General features: G+C 37.6%; 1 protein-coding gene across 1 annotated transcript in view; it reads left to right on the top strand.

Moving 5' to 3' along the window:
- The first annotated feature begins 270 nt into the window (after positions 1-270).
- The window catches only part of GABRA1 (gamma-aminobutyric acid type A receptor subunit alpha1), a 36,450-nt gene continuing 16,350 nt past the window's right edge, over positions 271-20,370 (top strand). Inside the window, exons 1-4 of the mRNA XM_059860256.1 lie at positions 271-358; positions 4,040-4,152; positions 13,695-13,762; positions 18,604-18,824. Of these exons, the coding sequence (XP_059716239.1) occupies positions 285-358; positions 4,040-4,152; positions 13,695-13,762; positions 18,604-18,824 (476 nt within the window). The 5' untranslated portion in view covers positions 271-284. The remainder of the gene's footprint in view (positions 359-4,039; positions 4,153-13,694; positions 13,763-18,603; positions 18,825-20,370) is intronic.

Consider the following 20,370-nt stretch of genomic DNA (forward strand, 5'->3'; position numbering starts at 1 on the left):
TTGTAATAGTTTTTGCTAAAGTTCAAGAGTAATGCATAAAGAATAGACCCTTACCACAAAATAAACCCCATCCTCGGTCTGTGGGTCTGTGGGTAAAAGGTAACCAGGAGAACAGCCAAGGCCATGCACCATTATTCAGAAAGGCATCAGCTCTCCTGTTGTGAGGTCATTGCCTGACATCAAATTATTGTACAGAAGTTTCCAATGTCAGATTTTTTTACCTAATACCTGTTTTAATGTGAAGGATGTTAATGGTTATTTTCCTTCTAGTTCCAGAGTCCACCATGAAGAGATTCCTGGTCCTTTGTGACTGCCTCTGGGCCTGGAGCCTCCTCCTGAATGCACTGACTGAAAGAAGGTGGGGAGGAATTTTTTATGTGCACCAACATATTTTAGGAGCCTTTAATTTAGAGTAGCAGCGTAAGACAAATACTGCACGGGCTGTACTACCACGGAGTGTATTGGGGGAAGGTAATCCCTGTTCAAGTCCCACATAAGTGGGACTAATCTAAATGAAGTTTAAAGAAAACTACAATTTGTTTGCATGAAACTTTTTTCTTCAATATGGTGAAGAGAATAAGCAAGAGCTTTCTGAAAACAAATTGAAACTCATCTACCCTTTAAACACCTGTGCAGTTTTCTTTCTGTTCTTATATAATGATTACTTAGAAATACAAGTTTTTTCAGAGGAGGGAAAAAAGTATAATAGAGGGTTATTTTTAATCTCATTTAAGTGCTTTCAGTAACTTTATTGTGCCTGCAAGCAGAGGCATAATTTAACTTTGTCAGTCAGGACTGTGTGCTCACTTAGCAGTTGTATGGAAAATCTGAAGTAGACCTTCCTGCTGAGGGGAGACTGCTTGCATGAAGAAGAATTTGTAAGCTCAAAGCCCATGACAATTATGTTTGAAAGACCATTCTGCACTGAGTATTTGTGGAATATTTGGTACAATCATAATCTAAAAATAATGTTAGTATTAAGAAAAATCTGTAACCATACAACACCTCATCAAACTATTAGCAGAGACTATAAAGCAGTTTGGAATATGCTTGAAGTGCTACCTGCAATTCAAAATTCAGTGAAGACATTTAAGAAGACTCTCAGATGTATTTTTGTATTATAAAAAACATTAGTGTGCTTGTCAATGATGTTACCTAATGACCAGAAAGCAGTAGAATATTTCTATTGTCAATAGTGATCTCTAAAAGATCTATTTGTGCCTTGATCTCCACAGTGTCTTCTTATGCATTCACAGTTCTAGAGGAACTTTTTTTCTAACTGCCTTGAAGATTTTAAATTTTTGTGGAGTGGTAATGGACAAAGGTTCATCTGCACAAGCATTTCCTTAAAAAAAAATAGAGAGTGGATGTTTATATAACAGCTGCTGTGTCAAATAATCTTTTAGAAAAAAACCTTTTATTTTTATAATATACTAAGATTTGAAGTATTCCTGAAGTGCTTCATCTGACCTAGCTAGAGAATTTTGTGAAAACACATTTATTCTGCAGATATTTCCAAATATATCTGTGAACATATATTTGTTGTAGCTGTAATGGGTGCATGTGCATTGTTAATGTGAGAATTAAAACACATTGGACCAGAGTTTAAGAATCCAATGGTGTGTCAGGAATATAATGACCTGTAGATGGAGTCCGTGCACAGGTTTTTATGAGACTGGGCTTTAATGTGAAAACACAATTGCATGCAGTAATTTTTCCTTCAAAATGTACACACCTTACACCAAGTAGATCTGGGTTTAAAGCCATTTTGTCATTGTCAGTTGCCTTGCTTTCCCTCTGGAGTGCTGTTAGTGCTTTATGATAAAAAACAAGTGATAAATTAGATAAGGTGTCCTTTTTACAGAAAGACAGTCTTCCCATGTCCCTCTTGTTATCATATAAAAGCCCAGCAATAAGACTATTTTAATGTGTGTGTTTTGAATGAAAAACCACAATTCCTCTGGAGTTACAGCCTACTCCATCCATGCACAAATGCTCAGAATCTTCCTGTTGTGCCCCTGTCAGTTAAACCTCATGGTGCTTTTTACCTGGGCTAAGATGGTGGGAAGAACAGGTGAGGGCACTGAGAAATGGGACTTCCACGTGGGAGTGGGGCACACCTGCACTGCCTGCAGCCCATCTTCCTGCTGCCTCCACACAAACATCCTCATTTATTTACCATTAACATTTCTGAAGTGGTTTTGTATCCTTTTTCCACCTTAATACTGATGACCTTCTCCTATCCTTGAGATGTGTATGAAGAGCAGCTTTTTTCCTTACAATGAGTGTTAATATAAAATTTCAGTCAATAAAGGTCGTGTGTTGAAATTCTGGGGAAGGTGTGTGAGGAAAGATCCTTTAAAAGATAAAATGCTTGCTAGAGACAGCAGGAGAACTTGCTATTTGGTAACATAGAGGAAGCATAAAAGATACCGTCTATGACTTAAAATTCAATTGTAGGCATGATCAATAAATATAAATCAACCCATTTTTTTAATAAATGAAGTTGTATGATATGATTAGAAGAAATTAATACTTGTTTTAAAGAACAATTAGGTATTTTGCCTTTTCATTAGAAATAATGATTTATATGCATTAAAACATCCCACCCTATGAAAATAAACCAAAAATTATTAAGACTTCTGTGGATGTCAGTCCTGAAACTGATCTAAATTTGTAGTATTGAATACTCAAACCTGTTCTGCAAAACAAACTTGGAATCATTTCCAGGGTACCTATGTACAGGGTATCCTTCCTCCTTCCCTCTGTATTTGATCCAAGTGGAACCCAAGTGTGGGATACCCAAAGGATGTCTGACTGATGCAGCTTCCAGAAAAAACATCTCATAGGTATTTTAAAAGAACCTGATCCTTTTGTGTATCATATTCCTCCTGAGAGGTCTTTAGTGGTTGGAGCAGGAAGGGCTGGCAGGGCACCAAGAATCACATGCCCCAAACAGAAAACAGACTGGCCAGTGGAAGAGTCACTTCTGTCACTGGACCTGATCCTAAGGAAAGGGTTTGGTGCTGCACTGTTTCTCCAGTTCAGCAGTAATGTGTGCAATAAAATGATGTTTTGAAATGTAGCACTTCTGCTTTTATCCCTGATGACTCTACGTGGTTGTAATGGAAGTGTTCCCAGCAGTGAATGAAAAACCTGCTGGGTTAGGATTTAAGACAAGTGTAATCTATGATTAAGGGAATCATCTGTGACAGGGTATTAGGTAAAGGTCTCAGATTTAAGAAAAAGGTTGATTCTGGTGTCATTTACAGCAGACAGAAACCATTAAGCCTAAGGATTTCATTCTGATTTCTATTGATGGAAGTAAGATTTTGGTAGCTGAGTTCAAAGAGCTTTAATTTTATCCTCCTTCAAGTAAAATTTCAGGACCTTTGACTGAGTTAGAGATATGCATAGGGATCTATAAGGGAAGCTTTATGGACACAAGAGATTTTCATATCAACAGATGGTTTTGTTACGTATTTGAAAGGCAAAGATGGAGATATTCCTCCAAATCTAACTGCTACAGGAAAAAGAGAAATAAAAGCAAAATTACATCTCGATCTATGAAAACGTACACTCACTCAATCTACTTCTGTATTTAAAAAGAAGATATCTCTATTTTTGTCAGTGCTTGTCAGTGTTCTAAATTACTGTATCTTTCTTTGTATGCAAACCATTTAGAGCTATTATGAATTAAACACATTACTCTTTGCTGACAAATGAGCGTTTTCCTGAGGAAAACACATATTAGCACATTATAAACATTAAAGAGTAATGAGAGAAACATTAAGGAACTGGCAATCTGTTTGTTCACCATTTATGGAAGGGCACTGATTTTTTATGATTTTAAAATCTTACAATTGAGGAAGAAAATATAACCATGCAAGAACTCTACAAAGCACTGCAATCTCGTTATACGAAGGAGGTTATGGGACCATAAGCCTGTATGAGTGAGATTAAATGGATTTTGGAATTACTCTTTTCTAAGGTTATTGGTGGATTACTATTTTTCAGTGTTAACTGTTGTGCATTTCAGCTATGGACAAACCTCATCCCAAGATGAGCTTAAAGACAACACCACAGTGTTCACCAGAATATTGGATCGACTTCTGGATGGCTACGACAACCGCTTGAGACCAGGACTGGGAGGTGTGTTGTATTATGATTTTTAACGTTACATGCTAGAGGAAAAGTCAGTTAGAGCATTATCATTTTTTTCCACAATATACTTGTTTTAATTCTGTATATATATGCACATAAAGTTATGCTGATATATAGCTTTTTTCCCCAAAAGCCATGCCTTCCTTGTCTTTTGCATACTTGGTTTTCTCAGACACATACCCCAAAGAAGAAAGTGGTTCACAATTCAAGATGACCTCTGAATGGGTAATAAAACTTTGAATGTGTAAAGAATAGAAGATAAAAATACAACCTGTGACCTGACAAATGACAAGTTGATGAATGAGGCCTAAATAGGCCTCATGTATCTATCACTATTTTCATGAGGATTTGTTTTTTTAAAAATGAAAGTATCAATCTATCCTAGTAGACTATCTCAGAGAAATTTTTTAAATTGTTTTTGCTACTTAGATATGTAAGGATTTGTTTCTGTAACATTTTTTCTTCACAGTTTGATAAAAATGTCTTTCTTCTCTTGGTGCTGAATCCAGAGAAAGGCATAAAACCACACAGCAATTATGTCTTTATAAAAGCATTGTTACAGAACCTGGTCTTCATCAACATCTCTGTGTTCATTCTTTGATTTGTTCTACTGTGACATGGTCCCAAAATTGGGTCTTAAAAGCTTACTGTTCACAAACATGGAAATTCTAAATGGACAAGCACAAATCTATTTTTTCCAGTGCATGGAAAGGTTGGCTTTACTTCTTTCAGATATCCTTTTTTTGTTTTCCTTTTGGACTCTTCAGATAAAATAAATCAGAGCAACCCACCCTACAAAATCCAGTTCAGAGTGTTTTCCTCACTCCCAGAGGAGCTGCAATATAAGGGGGTATTACATTATGAATTCTTCTATCATCTCCTGTGGATGAAATGGAAAGTAATTAGGAGTAAGGTTATTCTGTGGTTGGAGGCTACCACCCTGCAACTGTTCTTGAATTGTGGGTCAGGCTCTTCAATAAATTGACTTCACTGATTTTGAGAAATGGCTAAAGATAAAATTCTGATTAAAAAGTATTAATTGTCACATTTAAAAATGTACTGGTGTATAAATCTTTGTGTGCAATTTCAGGTAACAGACAACAAAATAAGAGTCATTTTTTACTTTTATCTACCGGTATTATTGCCTGCTTTCTTGTGAACCCTTGACCTAGGGTAGATAAATGTTCCTTTATTCTTTGGTTAATGGAACTGTGGAGTTCAGTCAGCTACTCTGTCACAGTAAATAAAGTACAGAAGGCAATAAATAAATGAGACTGTAAACTTAGTGTGGTACATGTCTACAAGAAAAATCTGAGCATATGATGATTTCTTATATGAGTTTTGTAGCTATTATGATGTTTTTAACATATACTAGAAGGGAAAACAAAGGGAGGTGCAGGAAAAGGATTTTCTCTCACTCTCTGGATTGCAGTTTAGAGAACTAAGCATATCAGGATCAGCTCCTATGTCTGTTTCATGTATATGTTTCTGAATGCAGACTTCAAAGGTGTACTCAAGAAAGAATCATCTGGTCCAGTTAAAACTTACTCCTAACAGGAAGGAAATTGTGTATGGCTTTTGAAAGCAACAATGAATGACAGGAAATATGGGATGGAGGCAAGGAAGGATTGGAGCAGGTTATCTAACTCAGGGTTAGAGAAATTTAAATATTCTGTGCATCCTTCCTTTTTTTTGAATTGTGTTGCCTGTTCCTACCTGTAACCAAGAACCTTAAATTAACATTTCTCCTTCTGCACAGTGTACTCTATTTTCATTGTGTCAGTTCGGTAAATTTCTCTCTTATGTTTGTCAGCTTTGAACACTAGAAATAAGAGTACCATGGCTTTAAAAAAAAAATCCCACATCTGATTAAATTGTGAGCAGTAAATTAATGTTTGAAATCAAGTACAGTAAGAAGCAGATAAACTTTTGAGTATTGAATAAGGCATTATTGAAAAGATAAAAATTATAGATTTTAAAAACTAGGGACAAATACCTAGGCTGATGTTTTCAATCCTGGTAGCAACTTATAATAAAGGGTGTGCATAGGAATGTGGAAATTCACATCTTCAAATCTTCTTTCTAAGGTATCTAAATCTGAGTGAAGAACCTCAGGATGACTCAATTTTGACAGCTAAGTTGGATTCTCGGTATAATGGGGAAATGTATTCTGATATGTTCCATGCATAAAAATATTCAGTGACAAATCTAAATCAATATATAAAATACAGCATGGGTTTTGGAGTTGGAAGTTCAGTAGCCTTCCATCATAGCATGACTTGATACTGGAAGTTTTAAAATGCATGGAAAAGCAGTGGTTTCATTTTTCTTCCCACCATCAGTGATGGCTCCTTGTTAAATATTTTGATCAGAACACAATTTTTATCCACTCTGAGGCAAAAGTTAAACAATCTACCAATGTAACAATATTTTTAGATATATAGAATTAGCTACAAAACTCATTCCTTCCATTTCAGCTGTGATGTAGCCATCAGAAAATTTATTAAGAGGCCAGAGACCCTCCCTATATGTTCTGCTGATAAATTTCATGCTGTTAGGCACAGTGTACACCTCTGTATCACTGAGTGCACTATAGCACTCTTCCCATCATCCAAAACTTTCTATTCTATTCCTTCTATGCCTTCTGAGAAGCAGCAGCTGAGGTAAAACAATGCCTGGTGCAGTTACTCTGTCTTACAGGAAAGGGCACATTGCAGAAAATTCTGGTTATCCCAGTATGACCTCTCCTCCTGTAGTGCAGGTTTTCAAATCTGTACACCCACAGAAACAGAAAATAAACCCATTTCTCTCTTTCTCACCTATAGAATAAAAGGTAGATGATAGTTCCTTCAGTAAGGTTATTTGTTTTTCCTTCCTTGCCATTATGTGTATGAATGAAGAATTCAGAGATGAAAAGCTACTTTTAGTTACTAAAAAATTGTAATGAATTGTGAAAGGGATTTGATCTTGATCTTGGTTCTACTTATTCAGAGGAGTAAATTAATCCTTTTTGAAACAAACACAATGATATTTCTCAATCCCAGGTTTGCAAACATCCTGTTAGTGTGGTGAGCAGTTTTACTGTTTGGTAGAAGTGCTCTGGTGCAGCCGATGAGACACCATGAAGCCAAGAACAACCTTCTGGAAAAATCTAATTGCAAAGATTCATTGTAGCAGCTATTCCATGTGTTCATGGGAAAGCCAGGGTAAAAGGTGGAGCATTAAGATTATGAAAGATTTAGAGGTGTTGAATTTTGAATCACTCTTTGAGCATGCACAGAATTAAGTACTAGATTACAATTAACTCTGCCCTTGCCTTTTTTTGCATCTTCTCTTGAGGTATTACTTCAAAAGGGAACCTTAAAATCATATATGCTTCAACAAGAGTATGGGAATGGAAATTATCATCAGACAACCCAAGAAGGCCATATCTGAAGTTAAATGAGAACCTCTGAGCAGTTTGCCATTAAACAAGGGGGAAAGAGAGAAAGAAAGAATTATTATTCATTAACCAGAATATTATACAGTGCAGCTGGTGACCCACAGGGAAAAATTTATAGTGATTGAATATGTCTGTTTTTCAAAAAATGGCATCATTGATAAAATTAATCTGATTCTTTTTTAAAAGAGCATGCAACACCATGTTATGCATTAGCACATTTGCACTTCTTATCAATAATTATCGATATAAATTATGTTATTTACTTATTTTGCCTCTATCATATGGAGGCTTAGTCACTTAGGCAGACTCTGCTAGGAAATAGCATCTGTTATACCCATCCATAAACATGAACAAATAGTTACATTTAGTTATTTATGCATGGAAAACAGAACTTCCAAAATGGATGTAAAAATGTTGTGAATGATACTAGAGGACACCTATTGACTCTATGAGAGGATAATCATTTGCAAAAAGCAAGGAGGAGGATTTGCAGAGAGTAACACATTGAAGCTGGAAAGAGGAACTCGTGTCAGAGATTCAGGAGAAAAACCCGAGGGAAGCACTGAGGTAATGGCACAATTTTCTGTGGAAACTGCCTGGACTGTAGAACTAGAAGTGATCAAAAATGGCCTAAATAATAAAGATGTTGATTTCTATTCGGATACACAGTCCTGAAAAAACCAAAAGATCAAACAGAAATAAGAAGCAAAATTCACTTCAGCGTGTAGTGATCTCTCCTAGTAGTGCATTGTGTCGAGAGTGGGAGTTAAAATATTGAAGAACAATGAAAAAGGGTGGGAAAATAAGTTCCTCAGGTACCTGGAGAAATGAAATGCCATTCCCTTTTGTTCAGGGCTGTCTTCATGTGGGGCATAGACATGATCCCACAGCAGGTTTGAAGTGCCACAGTGGAGACAGGGAAGACTTGCTTAGAGCAGATTGTATTTGGTGACGAGATTCATTAACATGAAATCAGGGGCAGCCACAGATTTTCTAAGACTTTCACCATTTTCATTTCATCTCCCTAAAACTAAAGGACACCACACACTCTAGGACCTTTTACATCAGAATAAAGGTAAATGTGGCTTATCCCTTTGAAAGGGATTTTGTAGTAGAAAGGTTAATACAGAACAAACAACAGTGACTTTGATTTGACAGACCAGAATCTTCCTGAATTAAATTTGGTTTTACTATTGGGTTGAATGCCCAGTAGCTCACCCCAAGTAGATTATCAACTTGAGTATTGAACAGAATTATACTTATTTTATGCTGTCAGTAAAAGATATTTGTTGATGTCTGCTGTGTGATGTTTATCAAGATTGAGTGGGGCTGTCCTTAAGTGGAATGTCAGTCAATCTCAGGCAATTCATTACTTCCACAGAGTGGGAGGGTTAGGGAAATGAACCTCACAATATTATGGGAATTATATTTTAAGTTTCAGTTGTATGAGAACATTAAACATATAAATTTCCTCTTGGTTATTGAGGTCCCAGTGGAAATGTTTGGATTTTAACATATCTGAGCTAATGTACAGTTTAGGGAAAATAAGGGGTTTGTTTCTATGCATAATCAAAAGTTAAAATTAAATGATTCTACTCTAAATGAAAACACCTCACCCCTACACATTATTCTGTAAGTAAAGAAGGACCAGATGCTACAGTTAAAATTGAAGAGGCTGATTTTGGTCTTTTTTTCCACTCGACCAGATTAAAGTAAGGCCAATTGTAAAAAACCTTAGAAAATCCTAGGAAAATAGATTTTAATACACGAGTGGGGAGGTAGGTAGGATGTGAACAGCTTTGAGCTGTTAATTGGCATGTGCAGGTCCCAGTAACCTCAGCAGAGACTGCAGTGCTGATCACAGGACAGCTCACTCTTCTCCCTTTTGGTCTCTGCTCTTACTAACGTAGCAGCACAAAATTCCCTTGGGTGCATTTGTTGGGGTTCTTCGACCAAAATACCTCACAGGACACAGCTGGGCTGATTAATCTAAGTGTACATTGTACAGGTGTCACAATTTCTTTCACTCAAAGCCAGAGGAAATGTCTCCTCCATATAAATAATTATAGCACAAACAGACACGAGACATACAGGAACAAGTGCATTACCAAAAAATAGAATTAACTTAAACCACCAAAATGTGCAATTCAAATAAACCTTGTGCTCAAATACTGGCAGATCATAAAGAGAAATATTTCATGTATGGTCTCTCCTGATAAATAGGCTTATTTCCTGCTGTTAAAATAAATCTGTATTTCTTATTTTGTTCTCAATTTATAATCCAGTCGCAATTCTAGCAATAATGAGATCCCTGGGAGTTTAAATCAAAATATTTATTGTTACTAATTTTGAGTTTACACTAGTCTAGCATCATTAGCAACACACGTTGTTTGTAAACAGAAAAATTACAGCAGTTGAGGTTGACTGGTGCTTTCCTAGCTGTACCTGGGTCAGTTGCCCAAAGCTGTGTTCCCCAGTGGTGGGGTGTGCTGCTCAGCTGCTTTTTTGCTGCTCAGTAGCTACTTCGACCCTGTGGTTGCCTTATAGTCAAACCAGTAAGCCATTATTAATTTCCCTAGGGCTTTTTACTGAAATTGTTACCTGTTCCACAGATATCCCTACATTAGTTACTCCTGTTCATGAGACAGATGTCATAGTCAGCAGGCACAGTTATGCATCTTGAGAGCTGCTGGATTTCTCTTCAGCAATCCAATCAGCTCCTGACCTGAGCCTGGTTTGGTCAATGACAGACTTTTCTCCACTTCTCAGGGATACTGTGAAGGTTTTGAATACAGCTCAGGATTTGTGGTTCCTGAAAAATGCATTCTGAGCATTTGAAGCACAATTTGAGCCTTCCCATGGTAATCAAGATGCAAATTGAACATGGGTAACCTTGATTCTAAATATACATAGCTCGACTGTATCAGTAAACACATGTCCTGTGCAGGAGTGACTCAGAACTTCTGAAGCCCTTAACTAAGCACAGCTGAATCATCTAATTAGTGAAACAGTAAACAAAAATTTCCAAACTTCCATATGGCTTTGGAGTGAGTGATCTGTTTCTGTGCTTTGATACACCCTTTTTCATTGGTCTTGAAAGTGAGGCACACACCAAAGGAGAAATAATTGGTGGTCTGTACATTGGTTTATCTGCATGTGAGGGGATGAGGTGCACTGCAAAAGGTAACATAATCTCTTCTGAGTTCACAATCTGAATTTTCTAATTTTCATGTGATTTATATGCCACTTAAATTATTTTCAACATTATACAGAAATAAAAAGCATCACTTATTTTTTCACTCCCTTGGAAATCTTCCTTCTTAGTGCAAAAGACTTAAGATTCCATTTTGTGTCCTCAAGTGGTTTCCTTAAGCCTCAGCCTCTCTTCCATGACTACATGTCTCCCAAAGCCAGAATTGAGGATAGCACACATGACATGCTGCTGATTCAAAGAGCATATTCTGTGTTTGTGCAGGCAAACCAGCTGAATTATATTAAATAGAACCTTGCTCAGAGCTGGGACCCTTAAGGGACTCACCATCCTTTTGTGTTTGAAGAGCTTCTAGAATCTTCTCTCTCCCAAAGTGCCTCAGAGGAAAGAGGACAAGAGGAGTGAGGAACAAGGATGAAAGATCTTTAAAAGCTATTTGAGATTCACTTTTCAGTAAGTGAAAGGCTGATAGATTTCAGGATGGTAGCAGTTTCTCAGTCCTAAGGAAAGGTGACTGGGTAGCTGGAGTCCCTTCAGCAGTGTTTTACTGGACCCTGTGGAACCTCCCTGTCCTTTTTCTGCCCTCTGTTTCCCACATGACCAGAGTCTCCTGACCTTGGTGACAGTGATGGGCTGAAGGACAGAATCCTTTCCTCCCAAGCCAAGTAAGATCTGAACAACCATATGGCTCTTTCAGCTCCAGAAAGTCAAATTCTCACCATGAGCTTCTCTAAGTCCAGAGACAATTAGATGTCAAGAAAATACTGAAATTTATTTTAAGTCAATTGAAGTTTGTAAATAACTATGAGGTCACATATTAATTCAACTGGACACCTAAAAAGGAAATGTCACCCTATCCAGTGCTTTTCTCAGTAGTCACTGTATTTTGTACACCTCTCAGTGACAGATATATAGAATAAAAATAATATAAAGCAGTTCAGCCACATGACAGTATTTTACTTTCCTTGATTTTGAATAATACATTGGAAATATCATCATTTTAAAGAGTCCTGAAGATTACTTTTGATACCACCTAATTTTTGCATTAATTTATTAACAGAAAATGGTTCATCAACTGCATTCCTAGACCAACAGTAGAATCAAATCTAATATTACTTTTTGATTTTTGCTGTCTCACAAAAGGACATATTTTATTGTATCTATACTAAATATTTATAGGATACTGTTTCCATTTTTATATCTTTAGAAGTTGCACAGTTTTTTGAATGAAAGTGAAAGATCTGAAAGAGCAGTTGTGGAACACGGATTCTCATTAGACCTTTTGCACAGATACAGAAACGTTTATTCTAACTGGGTGCTTAATCCTGAGGTTTTTTTTTCTTCCCTTCAGTCTGAATTTTCTTGTCAGATGGAACAAATTGTATATAAACAATCCAAAGTCTTCTGAAATCAGATGGTTCTGTTAAATTTTTCATTAAATCCATTATTATTTTGCAACAATTTCATTATTATTTTGCACTATTTAAATAAAATTGTACAAATAGCTATACATATATATGTCTTAGTCTAAGGAAAAATTTTGTCTGCTGCATGTCTGCCTACTATACATTTACTATAGTGCTTTCTTTAGGATCACTTTAATATTCCAGATTGCTCAATTTACTTATTTTTGAAAGTTATTCCAGAAATGTTATCACTTGTTCCATGTTTGAAAATTCTACCAAAACCCCTTTTGCTGGCTTGTGGAGCACAATAGTAAAAGTATTCAGACTTAAATCACCATAATTTTGGGAAGCTGATGGGGTTAGCTGCACTCAACACTGCCTGGATTCCTGCCTCCAGGTGGTGTTACTCCTGCAGCTATATTTAATTCAACAGGGTTATTGTGATATTTGCATTCTGGGAATATTTGCTTTGTGTGCCCTAGAAAACACCAGCACGCTCAGAAGTGACTGATCCTGTGTGTGTGTGTGTGGAGGGAGAGGGGAGGAAGGGGGAAAGTTAAGCCTGGGTGTTTCTCACAAGGTCTTTTGCCAGTCCATCTGGAGAAGCCAGATGTTTGACCTCTTTCTTGAGATCACCACCAGTTAAGGCATCTCAGCACTTGTGACCACTAAAATCACTGGTTTCTTCTGAAATATCCAATGTCACTGTGCCATGGGGAGAATGGATATCCTGGAAACCATGCAGGGGTCCAGCTTCATGATGCAGCATATGCATATGATCTGTGTTATGTGCATGCTACAGATTTCTGAAGTATTATTTGTATTAACCTATAATTTAGGCCTATAGGACTGAAGAGCTCTCTTTCTGAAAACACTTACACGGACGATTCCAGAAGGGAAGCTTAGCTAATGTTTATTTGGAAAAGTTTAACTCCTTTTTGTTTGTTGAAGTGAGGGGTAGTACAGCCATTTCTAACTCATAGCAATCAAGTATATTCATGTTTGTGCACACCATAATGTATTCTCTCTCTTTCTTCTGTGCTCTTGGTCTCCATACAAAATACATAACTCACAAACCCAGGGTTAATTATTACAGACCTTATTTTAGCTTGCCCAGAAACCCAATGAGATAGTAGAGTACTGTGTACAATATTCAGCACGGGTTACAGTGTCAGACAAGAAGGTTTATCAGTCAAAGAATGAAAAGATTTCCACAACAGTGGAATTGTTTCCACTGCAGCTGCTGCACCTCAAAAGTTCTGTGGAAAAACTGTAAAAAAAAAAAACCATTGCTGACAATATTGACTGTGAAATTACTTCTACAGTAAATTCTCAGGATTGTATTGCAGACCAATTTCAGAATGGCTAATCAAAGCCGATAATTTCTGTATTTATTGTGAAAATTGGTAGTGGTTAGATCTAATGAAGGCTGTTTATAGACACTCACTGTCCTAATTTCCTGCTTCATCAGAGCGTGTAACTGAAGTGAAGACTGACATCTTCGTCACCAGTTTTGGGCCTGTTTCAGACCATGATATGGTAAGTGATGGCCTGCATTTCCACAGCACTCATTTGCTCCTCTCTTTTTAATTTGGAGAATAAAAGATCTATGCAATAACTTACTTATCCCTTTTAAGGCTGGGCTTTCTTTAAGCCCTTGATTGGAAGATGCCATCAGGTTTTATGTGCTGCCATTCCTGCTGCTGTGACTGCATTTAAGTGCCCTGAAATTAGAAGCCTCAGTGACTTTAATAACGTGTTTTAACAGACTTTATATTTGCTACATAATATATTATGAAATGCATTAGGGTTTGGATCTGTATTCTTCTGAGAGTGATTGCTTAGGTCCTTGCTGGCACATCACTGATCCAATTTGCCAAGAAAGATCATCATCTTAAAATGCAATTAACACTTATGCCTATGGTGTGACATCTGTACAGTCTAACCTGTATTTTTATATTAAAAGCTACTGATCAATTGAAAGTGACTTTCCTAGATCTTGGCTGCTAAAAAGAGAAGATTAATGAGAGAATTAGTGTCACTGCTTTATGGAATGAATATTAAAATCAAATTGCCAGATAACTGCAGGGAGTGGAGATGTTCAGAAAACTGAATGAAGATGTTGTGAGCCCTGGTCTTAAGAGATACCAAGAGTTGTGTAGAAATATGGATAAGGTACTTAAAATTTTCCATATAAATGAGGTTTGCACAAGTAGGTGGCTGTTGAGAGGGGTAAAGCCTGGTCTGCAGCCACCAGTATCTGCTGGATGCTGTATTAGGATGAGTGCTAGGAACATCCTTGTTGATCTAAATGAAGAAATGAAAGCAGTTCAAACTTGTAGCTGGATACATTTAGCTAAATACACTTAGCAAAAGAAAGATTCAAGAAAAAAAGAAAAAAATTCAGTAGAGGAAAGGGAACAAGTTCCATTTCTGACTACAGAATTGTCAGCTGCTTAATTTGAACTAAAAATGTAGCTAAGCCTTAAACACCAGGTTATTACAAGTTTCTGACTACTCAAAACATTGTTAAGGAATAGAAAACCAGAAAAAGTAACTTTTACAAGACAGTTATTTTTCTAAGTGAACTTTATGAAAAGACACCATTTTTTGAATGTTTGGAAGGCAGTACTTATAAAAGTACAGTTAAATTTATAAATGCCAAGATAGCCATACCACGTTGACTCCTGTTTGTCAGTAAGTTAAACAGGAGAAAGAATTCATCATCCGCTTAATAAAATGTGTGACCAAGAAAGACAGAGGCAGGTGTTCACATATTTTGAAAACTAAAGAATTCACAGAAAAGTATTTAGAGTAAAACTCCTACTCACCTCCCATAAAAAGTAATGTGTGTGCAGCCCACTCATGTTAAACCTTTGCTTGAGGAACTAGGTGTGAAACCAGAGACAGAAAGATAAATTGCAGAGTTGGCCAGAACCCAGAGCTGATATGAATTTCAGTGCACGCTCTGTGCAGTGTGCTCTGAGCACAGACAGGTTGGTAGCAGACACCTCAGCTGGGCTCCCCTGGTCCCCACGTGCAGCCTGGGCTGGGAGTGTGGGAGGCTTTAGGCAGGCAAGGGGAGGATGAACTGTGCCTGAGCCTGGGCTGGGGCTGGCCAGGGGCACCTCCAGCTCACCCTGAGTGTTAGGAAAGCACCCTGAGCTGCCAGCACACCTCAGCCAGCTTGCAGGATCCAGGGAGGCACTTCCATGGAGAAGTCAGGGCGCTCCTATCCACTCTCAAGACTCTTCTAAAAGCAGCATGGACATAACCTGCTATTCTAGAAAGAGCTTGTCTTGGCTCGTTCTTATACCTTTAAATGAAGTTATATGGGAGAAAAGCTTTTTTTATTCCCAATAAAATCATTGGTTTTGGAAGAGCTTTGCAGGTTTTCAGGCATGGGAAAGGTAAAAGACATGCCCAGAAGGTGACATCATTTCAGCATGCTTACATGGTGGATTGAACTGAACAACAGATACCTGGCTATTCTCATACAAACTGTCATTTTGGTGAAATTTTTGATGTATATTATTTGGAATAAGAAGTGTTTCAAAACTAACTTTTTCAGAAACACTAGACTTTTTTTTCTGGTAAATCTTCATTCCCAGTTTTATTGTACAGTAAGCTTTTTGGGAATGATTATCTGCCTTGCTATCTTCCTGTACAGAACCTCATGTAGACCACAGAGTTGCCTACTATTGTCTTAGGTAGCACAAGTTCTAACATCATTATAGTGCAAGGATTTAATATTGCCAGAGCTTCATAACTCCTGGATGTTTCCTTACAGGCAGCTCCTCTGAGCACTGACTGTTCCTGGTCCTTGCAGCAGCCATCTGACTCCAGGGCCCACCAATCCACTCTTTTATGCCACTTGTTCTTATTGCCTACAGGTGTGGCCTGTTAAGATCAGGCCTGCTTCTAATCTGTAGTAATTGGCCCAGCTGCAACTCACTGGGGGATAAGATTACCTTCTATACCACCTTCATTTACCCATCCTGTATCCCCCTACAGTCTACCCTGTGAATAAACAATCTTCAGGGAGAAGTATTAGAAGAGTAAGCTAGAGAACATATAAGTCAAAGTGCTGTAAATATTAAATACCATAAAATTTATTCAAAGTGCAGATAGGAATCTTGTTTTTTAACCTGCATACTGTGGAATGAAGAGTCTCGGCTGTGGAGAATTTATTCCAAATTTCATCTCACTCAGATGTCTGCACATGGGCCACTTCTATTGTACACAGTCTAGAGAAAATCCTGTGCTCCCCTGTTCTGTATGCCCCTCTGCTGTAGCAAAAAGCCCTAATCAGAGTATCTGATGGCTCAGCCCTAAAGATCAGCTGTCTGTCAGGATTCATTTGAGGAGAATTAATGTACATGCTTAAGTGGGTAGTGAAAGCTGAGGAGCTGAGATATCTCAGCCAAAATTAATTCACTCTGTATGGTGTGATGACCTGGGATAGGGAAAGATCCAGCCTGTGCCAGGCATGACCTGGCAGCTACTTTTTAATTGAATTTTATCTTATGCTGTCAGAACCCTTATCAAATTTTTCTGACTCCTTGTCCTTTTCCAACAAATGAACCTTGTGTTTGTATGAAGTGGAAAACCAGACTCTCTTTTCTCAACCTGTACCACCTCCCACTCACCCTCTTTGCAGCTGAAAGAGAAAAAGGGAATGGCTTACATGCTGAAGTGATGTCACCTTCTGGGCATGTCTTTTACCTTCCCCATGTGTGTAGGAGGAGATTTTCTTTGGTGCTAGTAAAACACGGAGGAAATCCAAAATTTTAATGATGGATACTGTCTCCTACACCCCCTTCTCTCCTACTCTGCTGCACGGCTGGGACAGGATTTGGTCACAATTCAACCTAAGGCCATGACCCAGCAAAATTCTGAAGCAAATAATTGGTTATAAGTACAATCTGCTTTCACTGAAGCTGAATAAACTCAGGCTTCAGCAGTTCACTGAGAAAGTGATTAAAAAAATGGAAATGCAACTAAGTATGCACACAAATGATTCACAGGTCTGGGATATAAATAAAATTAAATTTAAAAATCCACCAAAAGAACCCAAAATTAGAATAACCCCTGTAACTACATTTCCACGTAAAAAACCCCAAAAAAATTATTCAGGCATTTCATACCCTAAAAGCAGGAAAAACACACATCAGTAAGAATCACCATTCTTCCTTGCTAATAGTTGCACAAGGAATAAACAGCTCAAAAGTGCTTATGTTGTATGGAGTGCTGGTGGTTGTTAAAATGAAAAAAACACAAATCTAGAGGAATTTGCTGTGGAGACATTTTGCATGCTCTTCCAGAATGTTTCTCTTTACTGTCATGTTTGTCAGGACAGCTCTATTCCTTATAGCTCTGTGTGCCTTCACACACAGGAGCTCTCTCTGTTCCAGGATTTGGCATCTCCATTTGCAGGAGATGTGTGCAAAGGTTCCATTTCTCAGCCAAAGGAGTCTCATTCAGAGTTACTCAGAACCATTTTGGGATAACTGCTTTTGATGTTTATCCCAATATCCAAGATGGAAGGGGCAGGATGATCCCATACTGAACCTCCATGTGACGATGGAATTTTCCCCTGGGAGATGCTGTACTAAGCTGCATTCACAGTTTTTCACATTTTCACCCCATCTATATTTTATGTATAATATTCCAACATATCTTTCTTACTTTCACCCTGCCCCTTTAACTTGGTTCCTGTTGCTTTGTCACAAATATTTCTTTCATTTCATAGTGAGTGTTGGTTATTTTGGTTGTCCCCATGCCCACTGAGTCAGCCACTGCTTCTCTTCCCCACATCCCCATCCCTGTGCAATCAGACTGTCACTCCTGGCCCAAAGGTGCCCTCAGCTCATGCTCTTTCACCCAATGAACCATTCCACATCTCACCAATCAGACCATAGAATTTCAGTGAACTGTGAACTTTCTGCAGCTTGATTACAAGTTTATGTTAATGAGACATGTAGAACAGAAGGCTGTAGTTAGACCCTGCCTCACAAGGCTTATTTTACTCTGACACATATTTCCTGTGCCACACATACTGACCACCTATCTGCAGCTATCTACAGTTCAAGTGGGAAATGGGTGAATTATTTTGTTTCCATTTTATTACACCTAACTCATGGGCAACATTTGAAATACTTCCTGATGTTTATTGTGTTGAACACAGTAATGATATTGTAACTGTTTAATAACCAGCTTCAGGTACATTGTGAGTAATATAGAAAATAACCTGTCTGATAATGACTAATTTCATTAATAGTCATCTTGCTTCTAGGGAATGGTAAGAATATACTTTTCAAGTTCTCATATTGCAACATACGGCATCATAAGTGTTTCCCTTTTTTTCTGAATTGATGTAGGAATACACTATAGATGTATTTTTCCGCCAAAGCTGGAAAGATGAGAGATTAAAATTCAAAGGACCTATGACTGTTCTCCGGTTAAATAATTTAATGGCCAGCAAAATTTGGACGCCTGATACCTTTTTCCACAATGGAAAGAAGTCAGTGGCTCATAACATGACAATGCCAAATAAACTCTTACGAATCACAGAGGATGGGACGTTGCTATACACCATGAGGTGAGCCCTAAAATATTACATCCTTCATTTAGTTTTACAGTTTAACTTGTGAAAGCATATTTTCCAGATAGGACACTGGTTCTTTTTTGGAGTATAATTTGATTCCTGCTTAATAATTATTTTCACAATAGGCCTTAGGATGATGGGCAAATGGAGCTGTTTGCAGAGTTTATTTCTCCTCTCCTGCTGTGCTACCTCTACAGTCCCTGTATGTCTCTTAATGTTTGATTTTTAAAAGGTTCTTAAAGTATTAGGAATCCATCAGTTTGCAGAGAATCTTGATTTGGCATTGCTTGCAAGGATTCCATCAGCAAGTATAATAAAGCCTGAAAGTTTAGTATAATCTGTACTCCTAAATTGTGTGTGAGGGTCTTTAATCTTTAGATCATATAGAAAGCAGATTCTAGGAACTAACAGATGCACACAGAATTCATTGACCTTCCTTAATATTTCTTGTGCTTGGGATTATAAGGCATGACAGCATAAAAATAGACATTTCTTTTTCCATTGATTAAAGCGTTCAGAAAGTTAGGAGAAAAAATTATTTTTGTGCTGACAGAATTCATTGGAAATATATTATTCTCTTCATGGATAACTGAACTTTTGCTGTCCAGTTGTTCGAGGAGTTAAATAAATCCTTTTGAAATAATGATGATACACAGTCATGCAAACATTCTGGATTAAAAACCTACAAATTAAAAAATGAAAAAAAAGGTATGTTGTCTCTGTAGAGCTGCACATCCCCCCTTTATGTCTCCCATGGAATCAAAAAAAGGTATAAAGGGACTCTGTTGACTTCAGCAGGGTAACTTAGTACTTAGGTGAACACTGAGTTTTCCTTAAAAAATTTAAGGATGTTTTTTAAAAGCAGTACAAGTGTTTGGAGAAAACAAATTCTCCAGGCATTGGGATGTTCAATTTATTGTGTAACATCTTTCAAGGCTGGCTAGACTAAAGTAGAGTCATCTTGGCTGGTAGCTGCACAAGTCCGGGTCGATTTTTCTTGTCTTTCTAAATGCTCAGCTGTTAGGGATTTAATCCTCAGGAACACTATCTTGGCAGCACATTGTTCACGTGTCTCTTCTTTTGATCATAACCATTGCTATTTCCTCACCTTTGCAAGTGCCCTAATGCAATCTTCAGCCTACTCTTCAAGTATTACTGTTCATTCTCTGCTGATGTGGGGTATGTGACTGTTTCTAGCTCATTTAACCTCTTTTATGGAGAAACATGTTTGCACTCAAGCTGATAGCAATGAAATGATTTCAGCAAATGTCTGAGCATCTAGAGTGGGCCCATTTAATGATGGCAGCAAGGAAGCAATTGCAGTTACTAATAGATTTTAATCCTCACACCAGATGAGAAGCCTGAGTATGCCTCTGATGGACCATGAGGAAGGGCAGAGGGGCAGAGCAGTTGCACCCTCAGCCAAACAATTCAGGTCTGGTTGTAACCACTGGTTAATCACATAACAGATACTGTGCTGTACTTATGCTATGTGTCTTAATAGAAATCTATTTGCTATTTCTATGAAACTAGAATAAAT

The sequence above is a fragment of the Haemorhous mexicanus genome, chromosome 15 (genome assembly GCF_027477595.1).
Source record: "Haemorhous mexicanus isolate bHaeMex1 chromosome 15, bHaeMex1.pri, whole genome shotgun sequence".
In the NCBI taxonomy this organism is placed as follows: domain Eukaryota; kingdom Metazoa; phylum Chordata; class Aves; order Passeriformes; family Fringillidae; genus Haemorhous; species Haemorhous mexicanus.